This window comes from Lissotriton helveticus, chromosome 4_1, assembly GCF_964261635.1.
Source record: "Lissotriton helveticus chromosome 4_1, aLisHel1.1, whole genome shotgun sequence".
In the NCBI taxonomy this organism is placed as follows: domain Eukaryota; kingdom Metazoa; phylum Chordata; class Amphibia; order Caudata; family Salamandridae; genus Lissotriton; species Lissotriton helveticus.
In genome coordinates this window covers 2,047,936,958-2,047,957,252 of record NC_136063.1, presented here as the reverse complement: position 1 = coordinate 2,047,957,252, position 20,295 = coordinate 2,047,936,958, and the positions used below count along the sequence as shown (strand labels likewise).

The 20,295-nt window shown below is 46.1% G+C and overlaps 1 protein-coding gene across 1 annotated transcript in view; it reads right to left on the bottom strand.

The window, feature by feature from the left end:
* The window catches only part of ATP1B4 (ATPase Na+/K+ transporting family member beta 4), a 214,260-nt gene that overhangs the window by 71,185 nt on the left and 122,780 nt on the right, over window positions 1-20,295 (bottom strand). Inside the window, exons 5-6 of the mRNA XM_078688731.1 lie at window positions 8,548-8,652; window positions 1,140-1,336 (exon numbers count right to left, since the gene is read on the bottom strand). Of these exons, the coding sequence (XP_078544857.1) occupies window positions 1,140-1,336; window positions 8,548-8,652 (302 nt within the window). The remainder of the gene's footprint in view (window positions 1-1,139; window positions 1,337-8,547; window positions 8,653-20,295) is intronic.

Genomic DNA, 20,295 nt, shown 5'->3' with positions numbered 1-20,295 from the left:
GCGGTTCCGTCACCAGCATGCGCCCGCCGCGCGGCCGCCCCGCCCCTTAGCACTGCGGCGGAATAGTGAAGGGGTTAAGATGGGGTAGGTGCCTTCTCTTAAGCCAGTGGGAATGGTGTGAGGATCATTGGTACCACAGGTTTAGTTACTACTCCCAGATTAGTGACTTCTCAGGATGAAGTACTGATGCTTCTACTCCTCATCGAGACGGAAGCCAAAACAGTGCGTAGGGGAAGGCGGGATATTTTGTCCCACACAGAAATGGTGGCCAGCTCCATCTCTTTCTGGTCTCAATACTATCCTGTACCCCCAACCCTTCTTAACCAAACCCCAGCTCTCAAACACACCAACTTAGTCCACATCTCGCTCACCTCTCCAAACCTGCTATTTTGTGGAGAGCTTAGAGACTGACCAACAATATCCTCCTTGCCAGACAAACAAAAACAAACATCTTACACCAAGATGGGGGGCACAGGATGAGACCCGTTAAGACAAGAAAGGCTATGAACTCCAGAACTCAGGGGTTATTGAGGATAACATAAACTGTGGAAAATGTGAATCCCAAGTACGCGTTCACGCACACTTCAGTGCAGGCAATGGGAACACCTTTCAGTATGCGATGGTTAATATCTTTATCATATAGCCTTATTATTGGTGCCCTCCCACAGCAAAGCAAGAACAATTACACATTTTTGTAAACAGATTTACTCTGGATTTTTTGGAGAAGTATTCTTCTCTAATTGGTCAAGAATAAGCTGCTGTGCTGGGCAGGGGCTGTTGTTACTACATCTATGTCCACAGTTGTACTACATATCTGTGGTGCAATCTGTGGAATCTCGTGAAAAATGAATCCAGCAAATGATGTATTCTTAGACATGACTTTACCAGCCAGTGCATACTGAAGCTTTAGTTCCCAAGTGAGAGGCTCTGCACAAGTTATAAAGGAAATTGGAAAAACTTGAATCTGGTTCCCTGACTAGACAGCGGGTTCTCCATGACAACCCACCTGGTGCTGACTAAGCTTTTCCCTTTCAATCTGAGCAAAAAAGGTGAACATTCTTTATGAGTAATTCTTGGAACCAGGCAGTCACTTCTCTGGCAACCCACCGCCCCTCACACATTTGACATGGCTATTTTACCCGATTCATCTTCAGAAAGAGGCAGGGTTGTCCCACAGAATAGCCAAAGGTGGGATCCTCTATCCCAGAACAATTCTGGAGCATTGAGCGCCTGAACTGACAGGCTCTCCTCGGTTCATCATCGTTTCCAGGTTGCCTGAAGTACTTTCCAGGGGTACATTCTATGTTCTTTGTTGATTGCAGGCTATCATTATAAGCTGAAGGACAATAAAATACAAAGTCACTAACAGCCTGTGTCAAACCATCACCAACTTGAAAAAAACTGAATACATAAGGGGTAATTTAAAGATTGGGGCTTGATGGATGTATATTACAATTATTAGTGCAACAGGGTGTTGTTTTGCATTACCAAAATTGTACAGGTTTGTTTGGACATGTTTTTTGATGTTACCAAACTAAAGGGCATATTATCAAACCCATTATCGCCACTTTAGCGGCAATTTTCTGCCAATAAAAGCGGTGATAGTGTATCGCCCTTTCTTGATAATATGGCCCTAAATGTGCACTATAACCAAACAGTTCATAGAATACAATAGAAAACATCCTAAAAATAGAAAGCTCTCTCAAACAAGCACCTTTTGATGAATAACTAGTCCCTTTTAAGAGTAAAGAGGTACACAGTTGCTTTTCACAGATAACTTGTGAGGCCTTTCTCATCCAAGAACGGCAATATTGGTGTCAAACTACCATTCAAAACTGGATTATCAAGTTTAGAGTAAATTGAATCCTCCTGGATGTAACTTCAGAAAAGGCTAAATGAGGTGGGGGCGAGAAAGCAGACTTGACTAACTCTGAGGGGTAGATTTAGTAATGTTGGCAGGTAGTAGCGCAGACGCGGGGTGGTCCACAGGGGCGGGTGCCCCAGGCTCCTAATTCTTATGGGGCGCACAATTTTAAAAGAAATTATTACGCCCCCTAACCCATGGACCGTTAGCACTTCCTGAGCTAACGGTCCACATGTTAGGTGGGCGATACTTTCTTTTAACATTTTGAACCGGGCACTGGTAACCCACGCTACGCTGCTGGTGGCAGGTACGGTTCCAATTTTGAATGGTGCTTGCAGACCTTATAGCAAATAGGAGCTTCGATTTGTGTCATGCGACATGAGTGCCCGTGCAAACTTTAGTAAATCTATCCCTAATAGACATCTCTTGCACTGACCTAAGATAGTGGATGGTAGTGGAAGTGTTAATGTACGAAATTGTTGCAAAATGTTTATCAGGATAGAGCTATTTTCTTCTTGTCTAAGGAAAGATAAAAGCAGGGGGGCCTTTTTATTACTATATAGTCTGTTTCACTGTCAAAGCCCTTACAGAAAGCAATTTGGGCCTCTATTGAGTCTTTCTATCACCAACCTTATTCCAAGATTAGTTTAATTATAAGCAGCCTAAAAAAGTACAAATATTTCCAGATAAATCCAGGATGAAAATTGGACGATAACTAGCAAAGTCAGGATTTAACACCACTTCTTCATGCTACATGAAGAAAAACAGTTTTAAGGATACCATTCATTATTTGGAATAAAATGGTACCCAACTTGCCTCATCCAGGACAAACATATGCTGGGATGTAGTTTAAACCAGGAGCCACGCGAGGCTTCCTTACCAATAGTGCTGCTCTAATCTCAGTTAGGGTAAATGGTGGTTAAGGACCTTGTGTGGTGTTGTCGATTTAGGCATTTAGAGAAAACCCAAAGGTTTTCCAGGTTATGCTCACACCTCTGCTCATTTTGCTGGTTTTCTGTTTCCATTGCTACCCTGGAAATTGAGTTATTTCTGTTTTTAACAGGAGTGAATCACTGACCATTACCAAAGTGGTAGTGTGTCGGAAAAGAGTTTGTGACTATGCCCAACTTCTGTTCCTGATATTTCCAAGCATCTCACCCTAGAACACTCACTCCCAACGCCTTGAGGGTGTGTTTTTTCATGCGTGTTTTGAAATGTACAGAAGGGTTCAAGGATTCACGTGTCTAAAATCACATTTTGTGTATACCTTCCACTCATAAAACGAGCCATCTGCACACTAAATTGAACTTGTACACGAAACTAGTCAAACTGTATGTCACGGGCAATACAAATCTGGAAAATGCAGCACCCAGGTATCTATTAACACTACTCCCTGGACCTTGCATCCCCAGACACTCATTTCCCAAAATGTATTTATAATTTATTCTCACGTTCAAATGTTGTGCCAATCTGCCCGTGGATGCCTACCTGGTATACAGACCTATCTACAGGCAAGGCCTGCTCTGTTGTTGTGGGAGTGGTTATGGTGTCCTCCATGCTGGAGGCTTCCATTTTGATGTCTTGTAGAATTGATGCTCACAGACCTTAAAGCAGGCCACTGGCCAGTCGGGCGCAGTGCTGGTGAGCTGACAGGAATAATTTTTCTCAGGACTTGCTTTATTATACTCATAATGGGGGACTGAACGTAGATATTGAGGAGTAAATATGCTATGCTATAAAAATGTCGTAGCCAGACTATTGATTACCAAAATATTGCGGAAGACATTTTTATGACTAAGCATAGAGTTACTATTTCTAACTGCACTTATCTGTCCCTTTTTTTTTTGCGTCCTCATCTCCCCATAGACTCAGCAGTTCTGACAAGCCGCTTTATACTAACTGTGCTCCCTCCGACTCGCTGCTTCCGTCTAGCCATCCATGGGCTTCCTCTTTATCCCGAGGACTGGGCGTAATCATTGGACTTATATGCCGCTCTCCAGACTTTAACCGTTAATCATATGCAGGCGTCCTCCCAACGATGTCAAAGGGGACCAGATATATGTAGGTGATTCTTCATACTCTAGACTCACCATACGCAGAGCGGATTTAATCCAACCTTCTCTAGTTGGAGGGGTAGAATTCTTCCATCTTATGCAGATCTCTCTTCTGGCCAAGACCACCAAATTAAGAAGTAAACCCATCTGAGGCTGTAAAGATGTTATATTTTCCTGCTTATTTAGGCCAAAAAAGACCAGAGACAGATTTGCCACTATGTGCATTTGTAGAATGTCCGCTAGGGATTCTCCCACCTCTTTCCAAAATCTTCCCAGTTCTGCACAATCAAAGAACATGTGTATATCATCTACCTTATTAATACGGCACCTCGGGCATGTTGGTACTGAAGCGGAGGGAGCTGCAAATTTGGCGATCTTAGCAGGGGTATAGTATAGCCTGTTTAAAACATAGAAATGATTTTTCTTTAGTGTTGCAGGCTTAATGTATTTATACATTAACTTTACAGAAAGGTCAAAGAGGTTTTCGGAATCTTGGAGAAGTGGAGTAGTGTTCCAGACAGCTGCCTGCTGGGGAACCTCATGGTCTACTGCATCTAAGCGGCTGTTATACCAAAATGATACCTCTTTTTTCCTCGGTGAAACACTCTGAAATAACTGCTCTAGCTCCCAATTGCCTACTGTCTCTCCTGCCTCTGCCTCGAACCATGATCTTGACTGAAAATACTTAAATCGTGAAAATGTGGACCAAATCTTGTCTAAAAGTACTTCCCAAGGGAGAACCCCATCCGAATCTACCAGATCCGACCACTTCTCTAACTCTGCTCTTCTTATCGGGATCGTCAAAGAATCTCCCAAACAGGCCGGGGTACCCGGTGAATCCCAGATTGGTGCAAATGGGGAAAAATAGCCAACACCCCAGATACATCTTAGTTTATGTTATATCTGAAGTGCCGCTTTTAACACCTTAAGGCATACCTTCTTGAAGAATCTTGGAGCCCCAAACTTATATAGAAACACCCGCCTGCCCACTGCCACCCTCCGCTAACACACGTTCTCCTAGTAATCTACCCCAGGAGGTTTCTGACGGAGTAGATAGAAGCATCCTTATCCCCTTAAATTGAAAGGCCAATAGGTATAGATTTATATCAGGGAGTGCCAAACCACCTTTCAACAATTTTCTTCGTAATTTTTTCCAAGATAACCTGGCACTTTTCTGCCCCCAGATGAAGCTGCCTATCTTTCCTTGAATTTTATTAATACTGTCCTGCGGGAAAATAAGAGAGAGTGCACTGAAAAGAAAAGTTAATTTAGGTAACACTGACATCTGTCCCTTGCCAATACATAGATATCTAAAATGTACTTAAGCTGTGGAGTTAACAAAGCAAGTCTATACTGACGTATTGCATACTTATCTTCAAGAATTGTTGGTAGTTCACATGCTGGATACAATTTGTTTGCAGAAAAGTATGTGTGCGCCGGATATTCTGACATACAACCAGTGACACACTGTTGCTCCTACCATAGATAAAGGCGAGGCCAGTGAACTCATTCATGGCTCTCAGTGTAACAATGTTTGCCCAAACTGTCTTTTTTCAGGCTAGAAACAATGCAGGAGCATATAAGGAGTAGCTCTGTTTTTGGGGGCGGCAGAGTCGTCTGTTGTCTACCACCATCCCCGCCCCCAAGAACAAGTTGCCCGACAGCCGCCACCCCCGCTCTTACCTGCACCGGTCGGCAAACTTAAGGTCCAATCCAGGTGACAAAAACTCTGTCCCCTACACCAGTTAGGACCGGAGGCTGGGAAGTGGCATACCATTCTCTTAATGGTGCCTTTTGAATGTATATAGTGACCTACTATTGAAACAGATTGTTCCTGATTCTATTGTGAGCTGCAGATCAGATCAAATTAAGAAACTACCTATTAAAACTCCGAATTCCAGACTGGTTACTAAGTACAGAAAAAGGTTCGCTACTCTCCATATTCGAAGTAGAGTTGGCATTAACACCAACAGAAAACACACAATGGTAGAATGATGTCCCAATTACTCTTTCCTACTTCCTCTCTCCCTCACAATTTGGTTCTAGAATTTGCTCTCTTGGTCCCACTACACACAACACTGATCCATGGACAACAACTGATATTGAGGTAGTACGTTCTGGAATCTGATTAAGCGCCGAAAACAAGATGGAAGCTCAGTCTTTGGGCTCCCACAAGAAAGGGCTTCAGTCCCTAAACAACCTGCTGCAAATAAGCGCCCGCCTAAAAAACACGAAGCCATGACAACATTCGGGTAACCACTGCCTGAATTATACACAATGTTTAGCGGAGGAGGGAGGGAGCTTGGCGAAGTGTGACTGCTGGAAACTCTCCGTCACCAGGGCCTGTGGTGGATGCGGCAGCCGCCTGCAGCATAGTGCACAGTAGGCTTGAAGATGAGCCTCTCGCCGCTGGTTCTGGAAGCCGAGGCAGCGCCCTATCACGAGTGGCGTGATCCTGGGGGTGAGGGACCGGGGCTGAGGTAGCCGTGCTCCGCAGGTGAGGTAGCGTCAGGGAGACTTGAGTGGTGGTCATGGTCCAGAAAAAGGCGGGTGGGAGGTGGTGGCATGCCTCATGGAAAAAGAAACCTGGGGCACGAAGAAACTAGGCCTAGAGACCTCTACATGACTGTGGAACTGTAAATTGGGCATTTGTGAATTCCAGGCAGAACTTATACTTGGCCTATCAGTGCAGAGGACATAGCGGCTTATCGACCGCCTCATGAAATGTGGAACTGTTACCAACTGAGAATATACAATTAGTGCTACCCAACCTACAAAATGTAATAAGACCTATATCATGTTGGAATCCTTGTGTAGAGGTAGGCTTGGACCAGATAGAGAGAGAATGGGGGCTGGAAAATAGGAGCGGGGAGAAGAGAACCCCAACTGGCACAAGAGTGACCAGAAAAAGCGGGTCAGAAGAAACCGACCATTGACAATACCACCCCATAGATAGACCCTGCAACAAGAAGCACGCTGATTAAGAGTCTGCCAGCAGAACCAGGCAAAAGTTAACAGGCCGCAGGAGAAAAGATGACCTGCTAACTGAAATGTCCTGTGCACGACTCCCCAGGAGGGCGGCAATGAGTGGCCTGTGAGACAGCTGAGAGCTGAATTGGGGTTGGTACTACCCCTTTAGGTCCATCTATGTGCGATGACTAAATGACGATAACAATCTGGAGCTCCTGGATTGCTCAGCCGAGGAGTGTAAGAATGTAATATAGGATGGGGTTGTAGCAGCAGAATAGCGCAAGAAGACAAAATGAACAAATACACTTTTTTGACAAATAACCCAAAACTGAAGCCATCCAAGATAAGGTGCCAGGGTGCCTGTGTTGCCGGGATGATTGTATTAGTGGAAGAATGAACACCGCCCCTGCACAAAAACAATAATTAATAGCATTTTGCTCCTTCTTTGTGTGATGCGCAATGTAGCATACAAAGAAAGCGCAAAAAACAAGCAAAAATAAAAGTATTTCTCCTCGTTGCGCCTCCTTTTCAAAGGCCTCCTTTTCAAAGGCGTTAGATTTTTGGCGCTGCCTCAGATTTACAGATCCTTGTAAATCTGGAGCAGAGTCAGAAAGTAATGGTTGTTGCATGGGTACGCCCACAGCAACACCCAATGTACGCCCCTTTGCCGCAGAAAACTGCGGCAAGAAAGTCCATATTTACAATGCGGCATTAAGACACGCAAAGTGGCTGAACACCGCCTTGTAAATATGGAGCTGGGCATTGCACTACTGGAGCATTGGGCAAAGTGAATATTTGAAGTCTGCCCACTAGGGCTTGATTGTACCGTGCTCTATTAATTTAATTTAATTGGTTCAATTTCCCTTTTCTTTATCAATTAGAAAGAGCATCATAATGTTCTGTGATTGCTTCGAGGGGTATGCCCACGTCACGCTGTGTAAACATAGTTGTAAAATGGAACCTCACTTTTGGTGAACAAGGCTGATGGAACCTCACTTTTGGTGAACAAGGCTGATGGAACCTCACTTTTGGTGAACAAGGCTGCAGGACAGTCGAAACGCGTATGATGGATTTTCGGTAGCAGGCTAATAAATGTGAAATCCACGCTTAAGTATACATATTCCTGGCTCCTTTACCACATGGAGGGGAGGATAGGCGTATAAATATATATATCTGTCTCACCGATCGCATATTCCAACTAGTCAATACATGGAAGCAACTCTCCGACCAGTCACAAGGCCTGTTCAGAGGGATTTTTGACTTAAAGCACACCTTTAACCACTTGCAACCAGGTTTTGGTTATATATCGATTTTACGAAGTTGTATACAAGAAAAAAAATGCCATGACATAAACCTTATATGCAAATGTGCAGAATGTAATATGCAATTTATTACCATTGCTGTGGGTGAGGAGTAGCATCATGATCCATTCTAGCTTTGCCTCTTGTAAGTAATGGCCCTTCCCGACACTCAACAATGGAAATAAATAGAGGATTTCAATTTGAACATGCGCATAAATAATATACATGTCTGTATTTATATATACCATAAAAACTATGTCAAAGTTCAGCTTTAAATACAATACGCTTTCCAGGATCAACCTTTTTAGCTTTAGATTGAGACTTTTTTTTTCAATGTAATGAAAAAATAAAAACATACCTTCCAGAAATCTGTGCATGTGTTCTACATATGGTGACCATGTGGAAATTTCTGACGCGTTGAAGACCACGTGAAACCCACTCGTGTGGGGACTAATCATTACTCCTTGAAGGAAAGACATTCAGAGTTAAGCATTCCGTTTACAGTCAATTCAGTCAGAACTTAGGCATTACATTTACTAATATAGCAAATGTGCATTTATGGCCGCTAGTGGAAGACAGAGAGACACTTCAATCTCAGGAGAACCAGAACTAAGCAGATCACACAACACTTCTACCTCAAATATCTAAACCAACCGCGGTGACACCACCAACATTGTGTCTACCTGAGACACATTACCTACCTCAGTCACCGCGGTCATGGGCAGAACACCAGCAACATTACCTGGGCTACCATCTCAGTATTTTACACCCTCAGGAACCAGAACTATATGCAGATCTCTATGCACAACGTGACGGCAGATATATCCTTTAACACACGTGAACTAGTCGAAGGAAAGGGGCAACAAGGACTCGGGGGGCGGAGGGCGGGTAGTAATGTTGCTGTCGCACGTTTACAGTACTTTGGCAGGGGGGAGGGAGGGCCGGGGGAAGGCTCGGAGGGGGGGACGAACAGCACGAACATTTGCAACTCCGTGGAGATACTCTTTTTCCTTTTTCCTTCTATCCTATCACCATTCCCACATACCCACTAGGGCCCTAAGGGGGGGTCAAGCCAGCATGCCAATTAGGAGACAAGGCTGCACGACGTACTCAAAACAAGGTAGAGACCACATAATAAGCGCGGACACAAGCGAGGGACTCACCACACCATGACTACACAGCCAACACCCGCGCAGCCACAACTACCATCTGACATTAAGATAGTCTCCATGAACGTCAAAGGCCTTAACCACCCCATAAAATGCCGCAAGACACTAGATCACCTAAACAAACTCAAAGGAGACATTTTTGTCCTCCAAGAGACCAGGGTAAACGAAGAGGACGCAAAGCGACTCAAGGCACGGTGGATAAGCAAAGTGGTCTGCTCTCCAGCAGTAAACAAAAAGGGAGGGGTCATCACAATCATTAGCAAAAAAGCGAAACTTAAAATACAGAACTGCCGGGCAGACACAGAAGGTAGGAGACTAATCACAAGCATTAAGAAAGGCGAGGACACCATACATGTGGCCAATATCTATGGCCTGACCTCAGCAAACAAACAGTTCTGGGAGGAGGTAGAAGACGAACTCAGGGACATACCACTTGGAGAGATGCTGATAGTTGCGGGAGACATGAACCTAGCGATGGACAACGCCACAGACAGACACCCGCACAGAGCCAGCCACACGTCACTAGAACAAACCACCCTGAAAAATCTTTGCGCCAAACTAGCGCTATCAGACCCATGGAGACTACAACATCCGAGCACAAGGGAATATACCTTCTATTCACACCCGCACAACTCATATAGCAGAATCGACTACATACTCATGTCCTCCACACACACACACCTCACACAGGAAACGGAGATTGGACCAATAACAATATCGGACCATGCACATATCACCCTCTCACTAAGCGGGAAACACAACGAGGAACCAACCCGCAATTGGCGCCTAAACAGCGACATCTTAGAGAGCCCCACAAACATAGCTGAAATAGAAGAGGCAATTAGGGAATACCTATCGTTCAACGACACCCCAGACACCGACACCACTGCCCTATGGGAGGCACTAAAAGCCACGGTAAGAGGGAAACTCCTCTACATCAAAGGCAGGATGAACCAGAAGAGGAACAAGAGAATACAGGAGCTAGAGGATCAAATCAAAGAGCTAGAAAGCAACCATGTCGCAAATTTAACAGATAGGAACACGCTCACCACACTCACAAAGAAAAAATACGAACTAAACAGGATACTCAGCGAAAGAGCAGGCAACTGGATTAGCAAATACAAGTCAATCAACCTCTGCTCGGCAAACAAAGCAGGCAAGGCACTGGCAGGGTACCTCAAAGCCAAACAGAGGCAACACTCAGTCTTAGCAATTACGGACAATAGCGGCAGGACACACACGAACAACAGGGCAATTCTAGCAACCTTCAGGGTTTTCTATAAGGAACTCTACACAGCAGACAACTCGCTAGCAGGTGACGGAGGCACCAGCATGCTAGACAAACTAGACCTGCCCAAGCTAACGGAAGAACAGAAAACAGCACTAGAACAGGACATATCAGGTGCAGAGGTGGAGATGGCAATAAAATCCTTAAAATAGAACAGGCGCCAGGGCCAGATGGCTTCACGGCGACCTTCTACAAAAAGTTCCACCCCCTCCTAAAAGACACCATGGTCAGGGTCTTCCAAGCATGCGCCACCAGAGGACGCATGACTGATTCGATGGCAGAGGCAAACATCATCGTCATCCCTAAGGAGGGGAAAGATCCACAATATGCAAAGAACTACAGGCCTATCTCCCTAATCAACGTGGACTGTAAGATATATGCCAAAGTAATGGCATCAAGGCTAAACACTTACCTCCCCCACCTAATACACAGATCACAAGTAGGATACCTTAGAAACAGACTCTCACAAGACAATACTAGACTCCTCTGTCATCTCATAAACCGCACAGCCAACAGCACGGAAAAAGCAGTAATGATTGCACTGGACGCCGAAAAGGCTTTTGACAGAGTCTCATGGCCATTCCTCAATGAATGCATGCGCAAGTTCGGCCTAGGGGACAAATATAGGGGGATGATCATGTCACTCTACCAAAACCCCCGTGCACGAGTGGTAGTCAACGCATCCACATCAGCAACGTTCACCCTAGAAAGAGGTACGAGGCAGGGATGCCCCCTCTCACCCGGACTATTCCTACTAGCCCTAGAACCACTCCTCCACATGATCAGGACTAACCCGCTAATAACTGGAGTTCGCGTAGGAGAGCAGGCGTTCAAGCTAGCAGCATACGCAGACGACATCCTTATTACCACCCACAACCCCAAACCGTCAATAGAAGCCTTAATGTCCACCATTGAGGAGTATGCCCACGTTTCGGGCTACAAACTGAACCGCGACAAATCGGAATGTAAACCGATGAACTGCCACACCACCAGGGAGGTGTTGGGCGAGTCAGGCCTGACATGGCAGATAAAACCTCTGAAATACCTAGGCCTCCTCTTCGGAAGAGACCTAAGGAGAACGCTAGACAACAACGAGGAAGCAATGCTAAAAAAATTGAAAGGCAAACTGGAGGAGTGGAGTCCGAGATACATAAGCTGGTGGGGTCGCGTCGAGACGATAAAAATGATGGTCACGCCTATGTTAAACTACCTACTGAGCATGCTGCCGCTTACACTAACTGCGGTTTTCCACTGCAAATTAGACAAAGCACTCAACACATTCCTATGGGGGGGAAAAAGAGCCAGAATCAGCCTCTCAAAACTAAGACTGAAGAAAGAACTGGAAGGGCTCAACCTAACCAATTATAAGGCATTCCAAATGGCTTGCCTTGCGAAACAAGGCATACACTGGATCTCCCCCACGCCAGACTACTCGCCAGTATGGATGGATGTGGAGAGGAGCATCCTAGGGGGGGCAAACCCACTGATGGCGCTTACAGCCAGCAGACACCCAGAAGCAAAAAACGCCATCATCAGGAACACCAAGACTGCCCTTCTCAGGGTGGACAAAGAACTGGAGGTCAGCATCAAAAACTCCAAGTGGGAGTCCTTGTGGCACAACCCCAGAATAACATACAAAGGGGCCGTACTAACGAATGAGGGGTGGTGTAGCAAAGGGATCACAACACCGGCACAACTAGAACTTAACAACAACCCACTCACTTTTGAGACGCTACAGGAGACACACAAACTGCACAACAGAGACTTCTACACCTTTCTTAGCACCAAAGCAGCTATCACCAGAGCCAACCTATCGAAACAAAAACCCTCAATACTACAGTACACACAGAACCTAAACAAAGTGGGACACCAGACAGCGCACATCTACAAACTAATCACCCCGCGCACCACAACGCTCAACAACAAGACGCTAGCATTTTGGGAGGGGGCATACAGTAACCCACTTACCGACGCAGCAAAAGCCAGGCTATGGTCATCGGCCTCAAAAAACAAAGTAACGCCCCAGCTTGCCCAAACGAAATACTGGCTGCTGCACAGGCTACATTGGACACCAGCCAAACTAGAGACAGTGGGAGCTAGGGACAACGACACCTGCTGGAACTGCCAGAAAGCAAGGGGAGACCTAGCACACATTCTATACGACTGCCCCAGGTCAAGGCATTCTGGGGCAAGGTCCATGACTTTATAGACGCACTCACAGGCAGCCAATCCACACGCGGCCTACCAGGCATTACCATGGCCTTCCTGGATACAACACTCGACTCAAAATGAAACAGTGACCTAGTAGATGTTCTGCTCACTGCCGCTGCCAAAACAGTCCTAGGCAACTGGAAGGACACGGGGAAAGCCTCCTTCAAACGCTGGTTCAACTGGGTAACCTTCCTGAGAGGGGCGGACAATATAGCAGCAAACTATCAACCAGCCAACCACACAGCAAGAAGGGAGATGTGGTCAGCCCTAGATGCTCACCTGGAACAATAACCCCCCCCCTCTCTTCTTCTTTCTTTTGTCTCCACTGTCACTAAAGCCAAGTAAATGGGTCGAACTACATTATATTGTATATGCAAATTATATTTTCAATAAAAATTCTTTGAATTAAAAGAAAATGTGCATTTCAAATATGCAAAGAGCATTGTGGTGCTGTGGGAACATTCTCCAGGCAGTAGCAGATATCGCAGAGTCTGCACTAACTTATATGGCATAAGGAAGCGTGGAGGCACTTAATTTGATTTTACAATTTTAGAGAATTTAACAGCTGTTGAGTGATTTTGGAGCTTTGATTATTTTCTACTTTTTTTGTATTGTGTTGGGGCGAGGCTAGCACACTGGGTTTGTTTTCTTATTTCTGGATGGATTTGTAAACGAGTTGAGTGTCACACTGAGATATACTGTAGACAGGTGCAGGCAGTAGTGCTGCTGTTGCACTGTTTCTGTGTACCTGGTGCAGTCAGTGGTGCTGCTGTTGTACTGTTTCTGTTTGCCTGGTGCAGTCAGTAGTGCTGCTGTTGCACTGTTTCTCTACCCCTCTGGCGGGCAGCACTGCTACTGTTGTACTGTTTCTGTACTTCAGAAGCAGGCAGTACCGCTGCTGTTGCACTGTTTCTGTACTCCAGAAGCAGGTAGTACTGCTGCTGTTACGCTTTTTCTGTACTCCTCTGGCAGGCTGCACTGCTGCTGTTGTGCTTTTTCTGGGTTCCATATCGAAATATCGCGGGACAAAATATCGACTTATCAACATATCGACGCCAAAATATCGAGGGACAGAATATAGAATGCCTATCTACAAACAGGTAAGTACTAAAATATCGATTCCAAAATATAGAATGTTAAAATATAGTTAACTAAAATATCGAATTTTTTAAATGTAATAAAAATACTAGAAATGTAATTAAATAATTAACATAATTAAATAAAACATAATGTAAAAAAGCTTAAAATGTAAAAAATAATAAATTAAATGTAAAAAAATGTTTTAATACATATTTACTCACTAATATTATAACATAATTATTAATCTTAATTATAAAATATTTAGAACATTAATAAAAATATATTGACATAAATATATAAATAAACATATTATTTAAATATAAAAATAAATAAAATATAATAATTAAAATAATAATTTGTATGTTAATTAATAATGAGTGCAACAGTAGTGAACGCGTTCGATAGCGTAGGGGTTAAAATTACTATTCCTTTTCCAGAATGTGCAACAGTAGAGAAAGGGTTGGATAGCATAGGGGTATTACTATACGCACTCCAAAGAGTGCAACAGTAGGGAAAGCGTTGGATAGCGTAGGGGTAAAAATTACTATTCCCACTCCAGAGAGTGCAACAGTAGGGAAAGCGTTGGATAGTGGAAGGGTAAAAATTACTATTACCACTCCAAAGAGTGCAACAGTAGGGAAAGCGTTGGATAGCGGAAGGGTAAAAATTACTATTCCCACTCCAGTCAGTGCAACAGTAGGGAAAGCGTTGGATAGCGTAGGGGTAAAAAATTACTATTCCCACTCCAGAGAGTGCAACAGTAGGGAAAGCGTTGGATAGCAGGGGGGGGGGTATAAATTACTATTCCCACTTCATAGAGTGCAACAGTAGGGAAAGCGTTGGATAGCGGAAGGGTAAAAATTACTATTGCCACTCCAAAGAGTGCAACAGTAGGGAAAGCGTTGGATAGCGTAGGGGTAAAAATTACTATTCCCACTCCAGAGAGTGCAACAGTAGGGAAAGCGTTGGATAGCGGGAGGGTACAAATTACTATTCCTATTACTATTAATAGTAATAGGGAATAGTAATTACTATTACTATTCCCATTACCTGACAGACCACTAACCTAGCGTAAGGTCCCTGAGGCGGAAAGCCGGGGACGCCGTCATTTTGAGTTGTATAATCGTATTTTAAAACCTTACTCGCTGTAGCGCTATTTTACTTTGAAAATTGTATTACTTGTGATTGCTGTGATTTTAAGACTTCAATCCCTTACGAGGCACTCCTTACCTCCTGCCCACGCTAACGCTCTCATTCGAGGCTTCAGCAGCCGATTAGGTGCTGCTCCTCCTACTCCCACCGCCATCTTGGGTGAGTCAGAGGGCGAGCAGAACAATTGCTCGGCCCTCCCACCCTGACCAGTGCAAAAGCGCCGTGCGCCCTGTCATTTCTCATTACCTGACAGACCACTAACCTAGCGTAAGGTCCCTGAGGCGGAAAGCCGGGGACACCGTCATTTTAATTGTATAATCGTATTTTAAAACCTTACTCGCTGTAGCGCTATTTTACTTTGAAAATTGTATTACTTGTGATTGCTGTGATTTTAAGACTTCAATCCCTTACGAGGCACTCCTTACCTCCTGCCCACGCTAACGCTCTCATTCGAGGCTTCAGCAGCCGATTAGGTGCTGCTCCTCCTACTCCCACCGCCATCTTGGGTGAGTCAGAGGGCGAGCAGAACAATTGCTCGGCCCTCCCACCCTGACCAGTACAAATGTTTCCACCTCCCCGGAAGCGCAGCGGACGAAGGTGCGCCTAAGGTAAGCCCGTCTGCGCCCGTCCGCGCCAGACCGGGCCTAGGGGCTAACCATGCTGAGCAATTTATCTCCTATTCGGACAAATTCCTCAGGGAGCTACAGCACCCCTATCCCCCACCATCCCCTGCAACCATCAGGCGCATAAATACAGCTGGTCTCGCGCGGTCAGCCCCATACTCACCCAGAAGCGGCATACTTCCACTCAAACAAGCCAAGAGCGTCACCCCCGTCACGGTGATGTATTTGAACACTCGCTCCTTGGTTAAACATCAAGACGATATTTTCATCTTGCTATCATCCAATAAACCTGATATACTCCTGCTCACAGAAACTTGGCTAAGTGCAGACTCCCTCCCTGACATACTGGCGGCCCTCCCCCCGATTACTACATTCTTCACGCCGACCGCCCTGGGGATCGGCCGGGGGTGGGGTAGCGGCCATTATATCAAAGCACCTTGATGTTATTTCCTCGTCTTCCCTCATCCTCCCCGAGGCTGACAACTTGCTCTTTAGTCTAAAAACTGATGCTGGCGCCCTCACGCTCTTACTCCTCTACCGGCCCCCATACCCTATGCCATCTTTCTCTACCATCATGAGCGAACAGTTGTTCAATCTGCTCACACTGCACTCTAGATTCGCCCTCTTTGGCGATCCTAATTATTGGTTTAATGATGCCAATGCCGGCCCACACGCTGCAGAACTCTTTGAAGTCCTTAACAGTCTGAACCTGTCCCAACAAGTCTCCTCGCCAACCCACATTAAAGGTCACATTCTTGATCAGATATGGACCTATAATCTAGCTCTATCTCAACCATCTATTTCCCCTTGTCTTTGGTCTGACCATTATCTTGTAGACACCACCATCACCGTCGCTGGCAGGATTTCTGCCCCCTTGATGGCTGGTGGCCTATCACGCAAATGGAGCTCATATGACTTCCAAGGCTTTCTTATCACTCTGGCCAATAGCCGCCTAATCACCACCATCCCTGCCAACATTGACGCAATGGAAGATGACATTAGTACCTGGCTAGAGTCGGCCAGCGACCAATTTGCCCCCCTCACTAAATTTCCTTGTACCAGACATAACAACTCTCATAGAGGGTTTTCTGACAACCTTAAGCAGCATAAGCTGAAAGTGCGTCAGCAAGAACGGTCCTGGAGACACGATTACTCTGACCCAGCCAGTCTGCTATATATTGCTGCACGCAGAGAATATAAAGCTGCTATCACCTTAGCTAAGTCGGAGCATTTCTCCCATAGACTGTCGTCAGCGGACAATAAATCTAAGGAGGTTTTTATAATTATGAATGAATTGACCACAGACGACAGAACACTTCCAGCTCAGACCCCCACTCAAGCGACCTGTGACGCTCTCAATCTCTTCTTCATTGAAAAAATTACGAAAATCAAGGACTCGATACCCCCAACCCCCCAGACTCAACCCCTGGACATCTCCCCTAACAATCCACTATCCTTTAATCAATTCCCCACTCTCAATTCCAACACGCTAGCGGAACTCGCGACCCGGGTTAAATCAGGCTCCCCGAGAGATTGTTGCCCCCCTTCGGTCTTGCGGAACATTTGTCTCAATCTACCCGATTGCATCCTACCCCTGCTGAATGGTTCCCTCAGCAGCGGTATTGTCCCTAGATCCTTTAAGGAGGCTATCCTATTGCCCCTCCTCAAGAAACCTGGCGCGGACCCCCTGGTACTTTCCAACTATCGTCCCATCTCCCTTTTACCCTACTTTTCAAAGCTAATAGAAGCCCATGTCACCCGATGTCTCTAAAACTTCATCGAGACCTCCTGCCATCTCGAGCCCAATCAGGCCGGCTTCCGGCCGGGTCATTCTACCGAGGCCGTCATCTTAGCTGTTTTAGATACACTGAGGAGGAACGCCGATGCGGGGATCCCTCAAGCCCTTGTACTGCTGGATTTGTTGGCCGCGTTCAACACGGTGGACCATAACATCTTGCTCCACCGTGTCGAACAGGTGGAGAAGAACACAAGCCGTCAGCCTTGGCCCATATACTGCAGACAAAACCCCCACGTCCTGCGGAGTCCCCAAGAGTTCCTCCCTTTCGCCCCTACTGTTCAACCTTTATCTCCGACCCTTGATCCACTCTCTTCAGCCATGGAACATCACAGTGTACAATTACGCTGACGACTTGCAGATTGTCTTTCCACTCAACTCCCCAAATGCCGTCAGCAACGTTCACACCGTCATGATTCACATCCAACAGTGGATGAACCACAACCAACTTAAATTAAATCCTGGGAAAACAGAGCTTCTTCTCCCTGCATTTAGCCCTACCCACTGGGGCCCGCAATTTTGGCCTGCGGAGCTAGGTTCTCCCCCAGTCCCGGACAAATCTGTAAAAAGCTTGGGTGTGATCATCGGTGGCGAGCTCTCCCTCAAAGCCCAAGTAAGTGCTGTGACCTCCTCTTGTATGTACCAACTTCGAAAAATTCGTAAAGTCAGCCACTTACTGCCTCACGCCGCACTGGTCCAGGTCATCCTCTCCCTGGTACTATCCAGATTGGATTTCTCCAACTCCCTGTACTATGGACTTCCGCAATCTCTGTTTTGCCGCCTTCAGGTAGTACAGAACCAGGCGGCCAGCCTCATTTACAAAATCCCCAAGTGGCAATCGGCCAAACCCATGCTCCACAGACTCCACTGGCTGCCTATGGAACAAAGGGCGGCCTTCAAACTGGGTTGTCTCACGTTCAAAGCCCTCCACTGCACCAGTCCCGTTTTCCTGAACACACTTATCACTCCACACCGACCTACGCGCAACCTTTGATCTGCCCATCTTCATCTGCTAGCCGCCCCTAAAATCAAAACCAAGAAATTCGGCGGTCGTCGCTTTGCCCATCTAGCCCCCGCTTACTGGAACTCTCTTCCTCTCACCATCAAGTCCAGCCTGACTTTTTTTCAATTCAGGAAACTGCTCAAAACTCACCTTTTCCCCTCTTTTGGCTAATTCCACCTCCTCCGACCTTACACTCACTTACTTATTCTGTCATTCAGCGCCAGGAAACCTCCGGTGTCAGCGCGCTTTATAAGTGTCACTTAATATAACATAATATAACTCCAGTGAGTGCAACAGTAGGGAAATCCCAAAGTGTGTTTCGCCCCCTCGTTGGCCAGCAGGCCAAGGGGCTTCCTCAGGGCGTGAAATAGGAGTAGCGTAAGCGAGTCCTGCTTAGTATAGCGGGTCCAAAAAGTTTTGCATGTGGGAAGTCCAGTCATTGACGTCTAATTCAGGTCAATCGGCAAGAGCCAACTGACCCGAGTACGAGGGGGCTAAACACGTGTTGGCTGTTCTTTTTCTTACCTGCCCTATGATCTATTCTTGCTGTAATTGACTCTGCCTACATGCAAGAGTCAAAGACCAAATAGATCCTCTAACGAAGAAATACATTGTAATTATTCCAGATAAAAGAGTGACGACTTCTACTTGTTCTGGTAATTCATTAAACTAATCACCCACAATGGGGAAGGGGTCTCCCATTGCAGAGAACAAGTGAACCCTGAAATTACCAGCTCTATTCTTACAGGCCGACTTCGGCCCGGGACCCATCACCCCTCTTACCATGACCAAGTACTGGTGCTGCTTGTCAGTGTCAGTACCCCCTAGTACAGGTAGTACCAGGGCCGGACTGGCCATAGCGGGCACCGGGCGTTTCCCCGGTGGGCCGCTAGGGTGGGGGCCGATTTTGGGCCCCTGGGGCCGTTTTTGTTACAGGGCCGTTTTTGCAGCTTAGCTGCAAACTCGGACCCTGTAACATAATCACCCGAAAGCGGCCCTGGCAAACTGCTTGGCCGCTCCCAGTGGGGCTGGCCGAGCTCTTTGCCAGGGCCAGTTTTGGTTCTCAGTCCGGCCCTGGGTAGTACTGGTTTTGTTGCTCAGCATCAGACCCCTGGTGCACGTAGTACTAGTTGTGTTGCTCACAGTAGCGGTCAGCAGTAGGTGTTTCTGTAGGGCGGTGATGTGGGCAGGGGGAGGGGCAGGGTGGGGGGTAGTAATGTATGGATTACAGAGTTTTACAGGTAAGTAAACATTTAAATAAATAAAACGAATTTCGTTGCGCGCACTGCATCACCAAATGTAATGCAGTGTGCGCAACGAAATTCGTTTTATTTATTTAAATGTTTACTTACCTGTAAAACTCCGTAATCCATACATTACTACCCCCCACCCTGCCCCTCCCCCTGCCCACATCACCGCCCTACAGAAACACCTACTGCCGACCACTACTGGTTGCTCAGCATCAGACCCCTGGTGCATGTAGTACTGGTGCTGTCGCTCAGTGTCTGTACCTTTGCTCCAGGCAGTACTCACAGCCCATGTGTTTTTTAATTCTCTCTCTAGCTGCCTGGTACCAGTGCTGACACAGTTTTCCTTCACATGTTTATTATTAGGTGAAAGGGGTGAACAATGCTTTTTACGCCCCACTACTTCTAGATTTCACCAGCCACCACTGAGTACGAATGAACTCACGTTACCTCTGTGCTGCTGGCGCATCGGTGGAGGGATAAAGTGTGCTCTAATATTGAGCTAATACTCCCCCTGGCCAGACCTCAGAAGACTTTT